The 15,042-nt window shown below is 38.4% G+C and overlaps 1 protein-coding gene across 3 annotated transcripts in view; it reads left to right on the top strand.

The window, feature by feature from the left end:
• The window catches only part of LOC119785389 (RNA-binding motif, single-stranded-interacting protein 2-like), a 49,886-nt gene that overhangs the window by 25,976 nt on the left and 8,868 nt on the right, over positions 1–15,042 (top strand). For all 3 annotated transcript variants that reach the window (XM_038288016.1, XM_038288014.1, XM_038288015.1), the window contains exons 3-4: positions 10,729–10,787; positions 11,182–11,273. In XM_038288016.1, coding sequence (XP_038143944.1) covers positions 10,729–10,787; positions 11,182–11,273 — 151 coding nt within the window. The remainder of the gene's footprint in view (positions 1–10,728; positions 10,788–11,181; positions 11,274–15,042) is intronic.

Here is a 15,042-nt window from a genome sequence, read left to right as displayed (position 1 = left end):
TAAATATGCAACAAAAGTCCATAATTGAAAGAAAACTACATCAACAGACACCACTTAAGACCGGGAGAAAATGAAATACCAGGGGCACGAGTGGCTAAAGTTTTGGGAAAGCAGACAGATACGGGTTTGTTTACAAAACTGGGTGCTTCTTCTTCTTCTACTAAATTGTTTCAGAAAGTTAGACAGTTCTGCAAACATTTGGTACATGATTCAACATGTCCTGATTGGATAATTTTATTTAGTGTCCATATAAATAGAGATTTTGAGCTTCAGATCAACCATGAGTTAGCTCGGATCATAGACATTTACTGCATGTAAATGTTGCTAATGAGATGGCAACCCTATCAACAAATATAAACATGATTAAACATGCTGCTAACATGCTGTTAGACACATTGGTGACAGCAGCAGGTCTGAACTGCTACATCTCCCTGTATGTTTCACACATTAACTCAAACATTTAAAGCACATTATACTTGCTGTCTGTCCAGAAATCCCTACATGCTCTGCGCAAAACAGTAACAAACACATAAGCTAATGAATAAACAGAATAAACTCGTTACAGTGTTAGTTTGATTTTTTTTTTCTTATTGTGTTTTATTCAGATTTATTGTTTTTCTTTATATCGCAGTATTATTTGTGCTTGGAATATTTTTTTTTGTTTACTGTACAGTGCTTCAGTTTAAGAAATAGTTTCCCTAATGTGGTTTATATATAAAAGAGATTCATATTTGGACACCCAGACTTTGTTTAGAACAGAGGCCTTTAGCTTACTCCTTGAAAGCTGCTGTGCGGCAGCTATTGGACACATCCATGCCAAAGCAAACCTGCATTAAGCGGCTGAATTACCTCTTTAGCAGGTCTTCAAGCTCACCAACTCCAAGAATGGAAGCATGCCAGTTCATATCACTAAGGCTTGTATACTTTTAAAATGACATTTCTTTAAAGACATCCCTGTTAGTTTCCACTTTTTGACTTTCCAAACTGAAGAAAACAACAGCTATGTGTTCAGGCAACTAATAGTGTACAAAAACAGGTGAAGGAGGCTCTGCTACAAACATCCAGAATGAACTCTGCCTATTCCACAATTAAAATTGTCATAAAAACTTATAGTATACAAAATTAGCCTGTGTAGTTTGTTTTCTGAAAAAGACAACGTGTACCCTGTTTAGAGAAGGCAACCTTCAATGTCTTACGTGGTGATCAGGCACATTTGATCAAATAGATCTTTAAAGCTGTGCAGGCTAACATATTGGATAACATTGTTCTGCACTGTTTTTATTTAAAAGAGGCTGGGCATGTGTTTATTTATTTCCTTTTGATCAATAATCGTATTGTGTGACCAGATCTAGCCAAGATTTCTAGCCCACATTAAGTGAAATAAGTTTTAACTTTGATACTGGATGAGTCCCACAGAAACCTGATGTTAGGAAACGTGTGCTGTTCAGATCTGGGCCCTTCATCTTTGGGACAGATGATTAAATTTTAAGAGCTGTTTTAGGCAGGAAAACAACAAAACAGATACAGTACCTTGCTTATTATTTATAGCTATTGTACCGAGTCAAAATACAAATCACAACCATGAACTTGTATCTAGTTTTTGACAAATAATCAGAAATATGCACCTTAATGAGCTCCAGTTACTCAGATTCCCTCACATAAAATCTGGTTAATCAATTACCTTTAAAAGGCCTATTTAGTTACGGTTGCACAGCTTGTGTCTTTAATTTAATCCAGATGTGAGGGCCTTAGAGGTTTGCTGGAGAACATCAGTGAACAAATAACATCATGAAGACCAAGGAGCACAGCAGGCAGGTCATAGATGACGTCGTGGTGAGATTTCAAGCTAGATTAGGTTACAAATGTTTAAACCTTCCAACATCCTGCAGAATGCTAATTAACCCATAATCTACAGGTGCTGGTCATAAAATTAGAATATCATGAAAAAGTAGATTGATTTCAGTAATTCCATTTAAAAAGTGAAACTTGTATATTATATTCATACATTACATACAAACTCATATATTTCAGATGTTTATTTTGTTTAATTTTGATGATTACAAATGACAACAAATGAAAATCTCAAATTCATCATATCAGAAAATTAGAATATTGTGAAAAGGTTCAAAATTGATGGCCCCTGGTGCCACACTCTAATCAGCTAATTAACTCAAACCACCTGCAAAAGCCTTTAAATGGTCTTTCAGTCTAGTTCTATAGGCTACACAATCATGGGGAAGACTGCTGACTTGACAGTTGTCCAAAAGACGACCATCGACACCTTGCACAAGGAGGGCAAGACACAAAAGGTCATCGCTAAAGAGGCTGGCTGTTCACAGAGCTCAGTGTCCAAGCACATTAATAGAGAGGCGAAGGGAAGGAAAAGATGTGGTCGAAAAAAGTGTACAAGCAAGAGAGATAACCGCACCCTGGAGAGGATTGTGAAACAAAACCCCTTCAAAAATGTGGGGGAGATTCACAAAGAGTGGACTGCAGCTGGAGTGAGTGCTTCAAGAACCACCACACACAGACGTATGAAAGACATGGGTTTCTGCTGTCGCATTCCTTGTGTCAAGCCACTCTTGAACCACAGACAGCGTCAGAAGCGTCTTGCCTGGGCTAAAGAGAAACAGGACTGGACTGCTGGTGAGTGGTCCAAAGTCATGTTCTCTGATGAAAGTAAATTTTGCATTTCCTTTGGAAATCAAGGTCCCAGAGTCTGGAGGAAAAGAAGAGAGGCACTTCATCCACGTTGCTTGAAGTCCAGTGTAAAGTTTCCACAGTCAGTGATGGTTTGGGGTGCCATGTCATCTGCTGGTTTTGGTCCATTGTGTTTTCTGAGGTCCAGGGTCAACGCAGCCACATACCAGGAAGTTTTAGAGCACTTCATGCTTCCTGCAGCTGACCAACTTTTTGGAGATGCAGATTTCATTTTCCAACAGGACTTGGCACCTGCACACAGTGCCAAAGCTACCAGTACCTGGTTGAAGGACCATGGTATCCCTGTTCTTAATTGGCCAGCAAACTCTCCTGACCTTAACCCCATAGAAAATCTATGGGGTATTGTGAAGAAGAAGATGCAATACACCAGACCCAACAATTCAGAAGAGCTAAAAGCCACTATTAGAGCAACCTGGGCTATCATAACACCTGAGCAGTGCCACAGACTGATCGACTCCATGCCACGCCGCATTGCTGCAGTAATACAGGCCAAAGGAGGCCCAACTAAATACTGAGTGCTGTACATGCTCATACTTTTCATGTTCATACTTTTCAGTTGGCCAACATTTCTATAAATCCTTTGTTTTTATTGGTCTTCAGTAATATTCTAATTTTCTGATATGATGAATTTGAGATTTTCATTTGTTGTCATTTGTAATCATCAAAATTAAACAAAATAAACATCTGAAATATATGAGTTTGTATGTAATGTATGAATATAATATACAAGTTTCACTTTTTAAATGGAATTACTGAAATCAATCAACTTTTTCATGATATTCTAATTTTATGACCAGCACCTGTATAAAAGGAAAACGTATGCTGCAGTTGATGGCCATTCTCCTAAACTGACAATATAAGCAGAGAGAGAGTTAATCAGATAAGCTGCCAAAGTTCCTCTAATATAACATTGGGAGAGCTGCAGTGATTCACAGCTACTGACTGGACAACTCTTCAATTTGGTTTATTTATATAGCACCAATTCACAACACATGTCATCTTAAGGCACTTTAAAGATACATTGCAACCGGATCAAAGATTGGTTCAAAGTTTTCTATCTAAGGAAAACCAGCTAATACCATCCAGACATTGACTTTACAGGAATTAGTCCTCCTGGAAGAGCAGTTGGGAACTGTAGATAATAGTTTGCATTCCCTCATTGAATCTACAAGAATCTCTCACACTGAGCATGCATGCAGTGACAGTGGACAGGAACAACTCCCTTTTAACAGGAAGAAACCTCCAGCAGAACCAGTTTCAGTGTAAGTATAAATGTAGAGCAGTCATGAAATAAAACCTGTTTAAGTATGATAGACGCTTAAATCACCTAAGGTACAAATCCATGCACCGCTTTTCTTACTCGCATTCTTTTTCTATCCACAATAATCTGCTGCCATGTGTTGATATCATACACAAGCAGGTGTAAAGGTGAAAAAAGCTCAAAGGGAATTAATCTATTTTCAAAAAAACTGTGTATTTGTCAACAGTTAAAGAGAACTATATACTTTTCTGAAAAGTATTAGAAACTCAGCAAGGTATGATCAAATCAGTCTAAACCAAAGGGCAATGAGGTAAGCCCAAAGGAGAGATGGAGCAACAAAAAATACAGGAACCTGTATTTTTCACTTTTGATCAGAGATTATACTTCCTGTGTCAATAAAGTGTCTCAGCAGCAGTGAACTGAGTTGACCTCATTAAACCAGTAGACCTGCGTGTGTGTTCTTATGAAGTCAAGGATAAAGCTTGCTATAAAGCACCCTAACTGGTTTGGCAGCTGTAGGTCAACGCTACGCTGTACGTCACATAGGTGACTGTGAACTTTAGTCATGTATTCTCATTTCCAGGATTCATTCACATGAAAACCAAGTCCTTCAGTGAAGAGGTGTGGACCAGTCTCATAAATCCTGGCTTCATCATGTGTCTGGCATGTCAGCCAGCCCCACCCTCTTTAATTACTGTGGTTTTGTTAACATTGTAGCCAATTCAGACATGTAGGTATGTATAAAAGGTTAGAGATGTTAAACTCTGTGTGTCCACAGGGCTCATTGTGAAACTTATGTAAGATTAAGGCAGCAGTCAGAGCCGGTGGGAAATCTCTGGTTACTGCTTTAAAAACTGAAACCTTACTGTAGAAGCAGACTTACAGTAACATCTTTGTAGAGTGGAAAGAAATGACTAGAGGACGGAGGCTTTAGAAGTGACTCCTGTTAGGGGGGGTTGGTGGGGGGATCTTAAATGATGTGGGAAACAAGTTGCATAGCCTGCAGAGAAAGAATGGCAGCTGCCTTCATATGGGCTAAGGTTGTCTTTGAAGTCCCTGTAGCATTAATCGGGTAGGATGGTGCTTAGCTGCAAAGGGGCTACATTTTAAACTCTCTTTGCAACTCTCTGGGAGTTCCTGCAAAATCTTATTTTTTGCATTATATTATTTAGATAAGGCCACACAGTGAAACAGTGGGTAGCACTGCTGCCTTGCAGCAAGAAGGTTCCGTGTTCGATTCCTCCCACAGTCCAAAACATGACTGTTAGGTTAATTGGCTTCTCCAAATTCTCCTTATGTGTGTGTTTGAATGGCTGTTTTTCTCTGTGTTGCCCTGCGATGAACTGGCGACCTGTCCAGGGTGTGCCCTGCCTCTCGCCCATAGACAGCTGGAGATAGGCACCAGCAGCCCTCGCGACCCCAGCAGGGATAAGTAAGACGTAAGATGGATCGATGGATTATTTAGATCAATTATCAGGGTTTCCCCGGGTCATTAAAAATCATTGAAAGTCATTAAATTATTATTGTTTACATTAAGGCCTTAAATGGCATTAAAAGTCATTAAATGTGTTTATTGTGGCATTTAAAATGCTTTAAAAAAAAAAAAGTTTATAAAAATAATTTCGTCAGACGTTATATCACAATATATTTGCGTGGAACTGCTTCCGGTTGATCGCAAAGCTGTATGTTCAGAAAAGAAGTTTGAGTCGGAGAAAAAGCTAGAGAATGGGGAGAAAAAAGCACATTTCAACAAAAGTGGTTGGAAAACGAGGAATTCGGGACCTGGCTGCAGCCTGTCAACGGATACCTTTTGGTGGAATTAAAATTATTTTTAAGAGCATTAAAAGAGCATTAAAAAGCATTAAATTTGAATTATTCATTCCTGTATAAACCCTGATTATACATAAATACAAATGCATCAAAAAAGTGAACATTTTATCAGGCTTTACAGCAAACACAGCAGATCATTGTCAAGTAAAAAAAGATCAAATAAAAACAAGTCCTATTTCTGCTTTAATAGGTGTTGAGTAGAAAAATTAAAGGCAGTTATTTTAAAATATATTTAAAAAAATTGTTGTATAATGCTGCAAATGACACCACCAAATGTTTAAATAATACAAAATGTTGTTTGTTAAATCCTCATGTTGCTTTATTGATACAACATCCATCCATCAAGCCGATCCCAAGCGGGGCTGGTGCCTATCTCCAGCTGTCTATGGGCAGGAGGCGGGGTAGACCCTGGACAGATCGCCAGTCCATCGCAGGGCAACACGGAGACAAACAACCATTCACCCACACACTTACACCTATGGAGAATTTAGAGAAGCCAACCTAACAGTCATGTTTTTGGACTGTGGGAAGAAGCCAGAGTACTCGAAGAGAACCCACTGCCCACTGCGCAGCCCATTGATACAACAATGATAAACAATATTAGACTTAATGAAATAAAAAGAAAAATACAAAACTCTTCAGATGATGGTTTTTTTTTTAGTGAGAGGAGGAATTTATCATAAACTAACTCGGTCCTTTATCTAATATCTGATTCCCCCGTTCTTGGGACAAACAGCTTGGTAAAGATTAGCTGTCATGGGTTTTTTTTTTTTTTTTTTTTTGTGCATGTATATCTGGAGAATTTTGCCTTGCTCAGATTTGCTTTAATTCTGCCTCACTGGAGGCTGTGTTTTAACCATGAATGGCCTATTTAGTAAGTAATAGGAACCGAAAAGGATGTTGTTAATAAGGACTATAGGAAGGAGGAGGGGTATGGTTTAAAAAGTTTCACTACCTCATACTCCATGACACACATAAGCACTAAAAAACACATATATTTTAATATCATTAATTTTTATTCATAATGTTTGTATGTGTTGAATTTTTCATTTAGCTAGATTGCCTGAAATAGTCATTCATTCATTCATCCATTCATTTTCAGGCCACGCCTTAGCTAGACCGCTTCAGTAACTTTTTTTTTTCTTATAAACTCTTTATTTTTAATCAAATTCAAGTCTCATATTCCTGAAGGCCTACAGTCATTCAGATGTTGCTCTGGATTGACTCAAAACCTTTTGAACGAGTCATTGACTCGTTGCTTTGGGGTAAATTTGGTATAAAGGCCGCTCCTTGGTGGCTTCACCACTTTTGCTTGTTTATATCTTGATTTATGGCAGAGGTTGGAGATGTGAAGTCAACAAGTTATCTCCATGCCGTGTCTTCATTCTCTCGGCCTCTGACCCAGGGGAGTCCTATCTGCACAGTGGATTAAAGTGCAGATTGACTAACTTTTCCCACATGTGATTTATGGATTATAGGTTTTTAATTGTATTTCCCAGAGCTTTATTAGTGTATAGCTCTTCCCTGTGTTGCACATTTTTTCTTGAATTCCTTTATTTTGGGGCATGTGGTGCTGCTATTAAAGATCTTTCACATACATTTGTGTTGTTAGGCAGTGATGTTTTACGATGCAGGTCTTACAGAATTTAGGTCAGGGTGTGGGGATTTAAAAAGAGCACAAGTTTTCAGATGCAGGTATTTTGGTTTGGCCACTTAAACAATAAATAACATTGACCATATAATAACAGTTTTAGAAAATGCAAATGCTTTATTGCTATTTGTAGCAACATAACATTCAATGGGAGGAAGACACAAATTTTCTCCATCTAGCCCTTTAGGGTAGTATGCCTTCAGCTGAACTGCTGCCAGACAGAAGGGGAAAGGTTCAGGTAGCTTGCAGATCCATGAGTGTGAGCTTCAAGGAAGTAGTAAAATCCTGAGATAGTCGACTCTGGACAAGAAACCATTGAAGGCTATTACACAATGCTTTTTTCTGCAGGGGAAAATACATTCAAAATACAATCATAATTTTGTTGAAAAAAAATGTCAGTTTAGATTTTTGGCTAAATTGCAGAGCCTGACTGAGCATCTGATACAAAGAATGATTAGTTTTGTGGCATAATAAGGGTTTTTATTACTAACATTAAAGTGTATATGCCCTGAAACATCTACTTGTGATAAATATATAACAAAAATATGTAAGGGAATGAATTTTACTGCTGTACCAATGGCATATTTTAGGTGAAAAGCCTATCACCCTTGTTGCCTTAATGTAGGTTCTATTTTCAGGTTGTATGTTAAATATAGCTGCAACAGAAGGTAACATTAATACAATTAGGTCCAAATGATTCTGTAATTTTTTTTATATTTAAGAACTGTGGGTTGACCCTAGCAAAAAAAATATTTAAATATCAAATAGTATATTCTGTTTGCTTCTTAAGGCCATAATAATTCATATAGAGAAAAAATTGTGTGAATAGATCCTTTCAGTAATTCAGTTTTGATTTAAATCCCCAATAAAGTGAGAAGACTATATTTTCTTGTTTTTTTTGTGTGTAAATGTTAAAGTGTATTGAATGTAGAAACGTGTGATGTTTGGAGTTACTGTATCTTCCTATAGTCTCAATACACACATATGCAAAGCAATGGCTCCCCTTAATGACACAATATAGGGCACACTTGCAATGTCTTTCTTTTACTCAAACTTGACTTTATCTAGTTCTAATTTTAGGTTTCAGTACATGCCTTAAACTGTCACACAAACAAAGCTTTCTTTCTTTCTTTTAACAATTATTTTTAACAGCATGAAGATAGGAATTGTAGAGCTGTATTATTTACATTGGAGCAGAGTGGAAACAACATTGTTTGATATGACAGGCTATATCACTGTGATAAAAATAAACAATTTTTCTCACTGTAGACATCTATAAATAGATATAGAGCAATAGTTTTTACCCGTCAATCTAAAACCAGATATCAAATCCTAATTTAAGTTCTGTTTATTACCCTAAAAGCATATAACTTTATGGTTATATGCAGGAAATATATTACAGCACATTACAACCATAAGCAGTGACATGGGGAGCCAAATGGATATGACTAGCTAACTTTTACAGCTCGACCCATGTAACTTTTTAAAACCTTGCTATTCACATGGGTAACTCTCTAATACTTCAATCCAAGCAAAATAAACAGACAGAGAGAGCAGTAAAGGCTACGGCAAGATGGGACCCGCTCTGGAGCTACAAGAGGAGAACAATTAATGAGTGATTTAACAGTCCTTCTAAGGACTGAAAAAAATGCATTTTTAAAAGCCACCCACAAACATATAAGAGCATTCCTTCATCCTGTGTCAGCATTTTTCTTTTCTATCTTCCATTTTGATAAAAAAAAAACTCAGTAAAATTTGTTTGCTTTCATCACAGACTTAACTTTTGCACGGGCTTCCATCTATTCACTATAATTGCGCTGCTTCATTCGCTAGACCGCGTCCTTAGTGTCCCTTATGCATCACTTTGCTCCTGAACACACTTCGATTAACATTTAGATCACCTGCTCCAGTCACGTCATTTGTGTTTTGTCTGCCCCATCAGTCCGATTGCCATCGTATTAAGATAAGAGTAAATGTTGGAGATGCTTTTTTTAAACATACAACTATTGACAGGTTTTCCCAAAATAACTTTAATAGTCATAACTTTGTTACCCCTGAGCGAATAAACTCTAAACTAAGGCTTATGCAATTGCAGCGGTAGATGCTTTTCATCCTCTCCCACTCCCATTATTTCAACTTCAATCAGCTGTTATACAAATAAATGTTAGTTTAGTGAATGCAAATAGAAGCTTATATGCATTGTTTTTAGATGTCTTTCGTTTTTTATAGGTGTCTATCCAAGTTATCTGGAGGAAAATTCCCTATCCCTAGCAGTTTACATTTAAAACCAGGTGACATTTGTTGTGACAGAGGTTATAGCTGTCTAGCCTGGTCTGAGTCAGCTGGTTAAATGTCTGCTGCAAAGAGACGGGAGTGTAGGACCCAGCAGCTGTAACATGAGGGTGGAAAAACAGCACGAGGGAGGGGGTATAGAGGAAAGGAAAGCAAACTGGAGGGGTGAAGCATCAGGTTTCACTGTACATTCCAGCCAGACGCTATGTCGCCCGAACGTAGGAACACCGGCCTCCCTCACAGGCTAAAGGCAAAGTAAGGTCTAATGTGGAGCTGACCGACTCTCCTATAACACTGCATTCCAACGAGCTGCATGTAACGCCCATAGCTGTCTGCTTTTAAGCTAATTTTTAAACCATGAATATTCATGAGACTGCATTAATGCAGTAACTGACTCCACTGCTTTAGGGACTGGCCTTTAGTTTTTGTTTCTGTTGACAACCACAGCGGATAAACAAAAAACAGGATAATAGGTTGTTTGATGTGCCCCATTCCTCTGTTCCTTCATAGATAAATTCAGAATAGAAAGAAAACATGTTTTTACCACCTAAGACTTCTAAGCATTATTTAGGCCATAAATATCCCAAAGGCAGATCTGGATTTCAAACCCAGGCGTTTTGGGTGTGATCCTGTTTTATTTCCTTGGTGAAGACAGTTTTGCAACAAATAGTTTTAGTCCCTCAGGCCCTGTCTCCTGTCTTTCAAGAACAGCTTCTAGGAATAGAGTTACTGTACAGTCCCCAAGAGGGGACAGAGACAGAAGGGCGGGGGCACAGAAAGTTTTCTGTAAACCCTTAAGATTAAGTTTATGAGACCGAGTTGCTCACAGGAAGGACAGAGTATGCATTCATGTGAACGTCTGTAGTCTGGCACCCTGAGGAAATGTGGAAATGTTGGTATGCATGTTGTAGGAGCAGATTCCTGTCTGTGTCTCTGAGTCACCTCATGATTCTGTGTTCTTTTGTCCCTGAAGGTATGGAAAAATCGTGTCCACTAAGGCCATTTTGGACAAAACTACCAACAAGTGTAAAGGTGAACCATGTTTCAATTTATTTAATAACTATTTTCAATTAATGCTTGTTATCCCTTTCCTTGATTTGTCTTATATTTACAGTACTTTTCCAAATTTTAGAGCATACCTCATTATACTGACAGCGAGCCTGACTGCCCTGTAATCTTCCTTAGAAACACTTAAATATACTTTTTATGAATTTTTATATGTAATTTATTGAGGATCTATTCATAAAGACAATTTTGAAAAAACAAAACTAAAACACTGCCCATCTGGAAGCAAAGAAAAAAAACCTTTGCACAGTAGTGTATAGTTTGTTCTATCAATGCTTTTAATTGATTTTTTAAATTTTTATCCAACTGGAATAAAGATTATTTAACACAATCATTTAACACAATCTGCTCTTATTTGCAGGGTATGGTTTTGTGGACTTTGACAGTCCAGCTGCTGCTCAAAAGGCTGTCACAGCTCTGAAATCCAGCGGGGTCCAGGCTCAGATGGCCAAAGTAAGAATCACTCAAGACTTGGTTGACTTTAGTGAAACACATCTCAATCGAAGTCACTGTTCAGGACGAACAGTGACTTCAGAGCAGACCAGATCATTCCAACACATTAGTGAAGGGAAAGATTGTGGAAAAATTGGTATGATTATTTTTTTGTGTGAACCTGGCATAATCTGTTTCTCCATTTAGACCTCTTTCCAATGGTTGAGGAGGGAGGCTAGGGTGATTTTAAGGGCCCTTGACTCCTGGGGGCCCAAAAAAAGAAGAAAAGATTTGTCCCACTATATTTTTCAAGTATAAAAAAAAAAAAATCCAGTAGTAAAATAAAAAATAATAGTCATGTTCTCCATCATTTTTCAGCAGTAAACAGTGAAATATATTGACACACCCTCTCCTGGGAAATTGCAATAAATGGTTTGGTCCTCAGGTCCTGCATTGCATCAGGTCACCCCATTTGTCACCGGAGGTGCGCTCGTACTGGGGCTACAATCCCACACGGATGTCATTTGACATAGTGATAACGAAATCAAATCATGAATGATGCAGACCAGCTGGGTGCTGTCTGAAACGGAGCATGATTGCAAGTTTTTTATGACTTAGTTGTGTTTCGTTTTTAGTTTTCAGGGATTAATTCAGCATTAAATGACCCTATTGTGTGTCTGTAAATATCAGAGAGGCTAAATAACTAAGCCAGAAAGCTCACAGAGCTGAATTGACCTTTACCAACCAGAAAATGCAACAGGAAAACGCTATGGTCATCAGAGGGTTAACATTAGCTAAACGCTAGTAGATATTTAGCAGGATATTCACAATAAATAACTGTCTTTGTCCCTCCTTCATCATGTAAACAGATGATCTACCACCAGTTTCTTTAACCCCCCCACCCCACATTATTTTTTTAATGATGATAACTATAAAATGAAATGGCCTCTAGTTTTTTATACTGTATTCTGGACAGTTGCAGTTAATTGGGTAGCCTCCAGCAGCCTGTATCAAAATCTGTGTCCATATTAAAATAGTTTATTTAGGTTTTTTTATGACTAATTCTCATTAACAGCCTGAAGCCACATAAAAAAAATGCATGTTTTGTCCTTAAAAGTACAGATGAATAAAAAAATAAGTTCTCAGGGCCAGCATAAAAATAACATGTCCTTTAATAAAGCTATAGTGAAACCTAATAGGTATATATTTTCACAATCCTAAACCTCTTTTCTATTTATGTTTACATAGATAAGCTGTTATTATTTTGATAGCATGTAAAGTTATTACATTAAGTTATTAAGTTAATGTATATTTAACTTTTTCAGGTTCTGTTCATTTTCCTTTGTAGTAATATTACATTAAAAATTACATTAATATTGAATGTAAATGATACACTTCAATGCATCTTTATATCAATGTCTTCCATGGGGCCCCAAGTTCCTGGTAGTCCCCCTGCACCAGGATGTTTGATTGGCCCCCTTCGGTTTTCACATTATCATCAGGATATAATCTGATTAACCTTAGATATTAGCCCGTATAAAAGACCTCAGTAGTTCTTATCAGTTAAATCTTCCCAGTAGTATTTTTAATTAGGCCTAAATCTACCGTAAATTTGATCTCAAATATATCTAAAAATAAATTTGGGTAAAGTAATATTCTAAGTTCTTAGCCCATTAATCTTAGATTTTTTTTTCACTTTTATTGTTCTAAAACACAGATGAAAACAAACAGTTTATTTTCAGAGCTTTTAAACTAAATTTCTCAGACAACACAGAACAAAATTAGGGTTCGGGGTAAGTCTGTTCCACTTTACTGATTCCCAAACAGGCCAATGCTCAGTGTTCACCTAACCGACTTCTATTTATTTTCATGGGTGATTTTTTAATTTGTATTATAAGCACAACTTCCATCCTCGTGTAGTCTGTCTCCGTCCTCCTCTCTTCCTTTCCTCTCTCCCCCTAATGCTCCCCCTTCCAGCCTTACTAACCTGCTCCAGTTGTAGTGCTTGTTCTGAGCTCTTTGTCAAAGTGTCTGCAGTCAAAGCAACTCTTGTCGGCCCATTAAGCTGATCTCTCTGGCTCATTCTCCCCTTTGAAGAAACCCTAGGGAGGGTGCCACTACACCCACTGTCAATGGGACAAGCACAAAGACCCAGCATTGTCCATCGTGCAGGCCAAAGCTGGTGGCTGACACCACCACTTAATACACTTCATCCTGGTTGGCGTCCCAGCCCCGTCTCCTTTCCAGAACCCCAAACATAACCCACTGCAATGCAATACCAGGGTCTCCCTCAGCCTAACTCTGGAAAACTGTCAGAGATCAATGTGGCAAGCTGACCTGAACCAGTACACCGCAACCAGATCTAGTGTCTTAAGTTTGCTGCAGCTCCCCTACAAGAGTGCCACACAATCCAGTATATCTTAACACACGACAAGTGCAACGGGACACCAAAACTTGACTCACCCAGACAGCATGTGCCCTGTCAGACGTGTTGATAACTACTCTATAAACCTAAATATAAACAGCTGCTTGGTGTCACTGGGTTACTGTGGTTGAAAGAGAAAACTGCTATCAATCCAATGTTGTTTTTTGATCACTTTTAAGGGAGAATATACTGATCTAACTTCAAACATGAAATTGGATTTTTTATGATGTATTTGGTTGTTTGGAGGTAAAACCTGATGAAAACACAACATTATAAACACAACTGTGCATTGGTTTCAATGGAGAATATGAGTTGAACTCTCAAACAGTAAATGCTTATCCTTACATGACTCTTATCAGGACATCCCTGAAATCCAGTTAAGCCTGACTTTCATAGACCTTCACCATAGTTGCTGAGCTGTGCGGTTCACAAACACGGTAAACCACACCTTACAGTCACTGTCCTCTGAGTACGCTCAGTTCCTGAACAAGCCACGCGGGACCCACAGCCGCAAGCCCGGCGGAGCTGCATGTGTTGGGGCAGCAGAACAATGGTGAGGTTATAAATAGATCCATTCTTACCTCCCGTGTCAAACTCAGACGTCACACATGCTGCTCTACACACAAGCAAGCAAATCTGTCTCCACAGAGGCACACCTATTACAGATGTGGCTGAGATACGGCCTGGAATGACAATCAGCAAGGATGGATTTGTGTGTGATCTCCAACGAGCCTTTGCTTTTTACTTAAGGTTGGGGGACAGTAAATAAAAGTTTCACCTTAGCTCAGGCCGTCTTCTGTATGCCTCTTATATAACAAGCATTCAGATTGACTACAGTAAGTGAAAACAGGTTACATCCTCTTTGCTGCTGCAATGCTTTAATGCCATAAATACTCTCAGGAATTTTTGCAGCGTCATTTCACACCTCTTTCAACTTTCAACGTGTGCCGGTGGAGGATGCTGCGTGTTCTCTCCTGTTTGCTCCACACAAGGTTCCAGTTCACATGATTTTCAGCTGTATCTCTGACAGTTTGCCCATTTCACAATGAAGCCTCTAATATTAGTGGTGGCTTGGTAATCATATATCAGTTAGCAGCAGGGAGAGGAGACGTGGATGTTGGTAATATATTAGATTTAGATCAAAGGCAGGACCCTGCTGATTAGTTAAAGCAAATCTGCCTTCCCTTCCTGTTTTGCTCTTTTCTGTCACTCAATAGTTTTAATGACCAACATCAAATCAGACATTGGCTATATCCCTTTCTTATAGTCGTCTCTTCCGTACAAAATATCAGCCTTTTGAGCTGCTAATTCCTCCCACACCCTCTCTGCCCTATCCTCTTCTTTCACTCTCTGTTTTCCCTTCCT

This window comes from Cyprinodon tularosa, unplaced genomic scaffold (assembly GCF_016077235.1).
Source record: "Cyprinodon tularosa strain WSP-4 unplaced genomic scaffold, ASM1607723v1 ctg248, whole genome shotgun sequence".
NCBI classification, from domain to species: Eukaryota; Metazoa; Chordata; class Actinopteri; order Cyprinodontiformes; family Cyprinodontidae; genus Cyprinodon; species Cyprinodon tularosa.
This window is presented reverse-complemented; position numbering and strand designations above follow the sequence as displayed.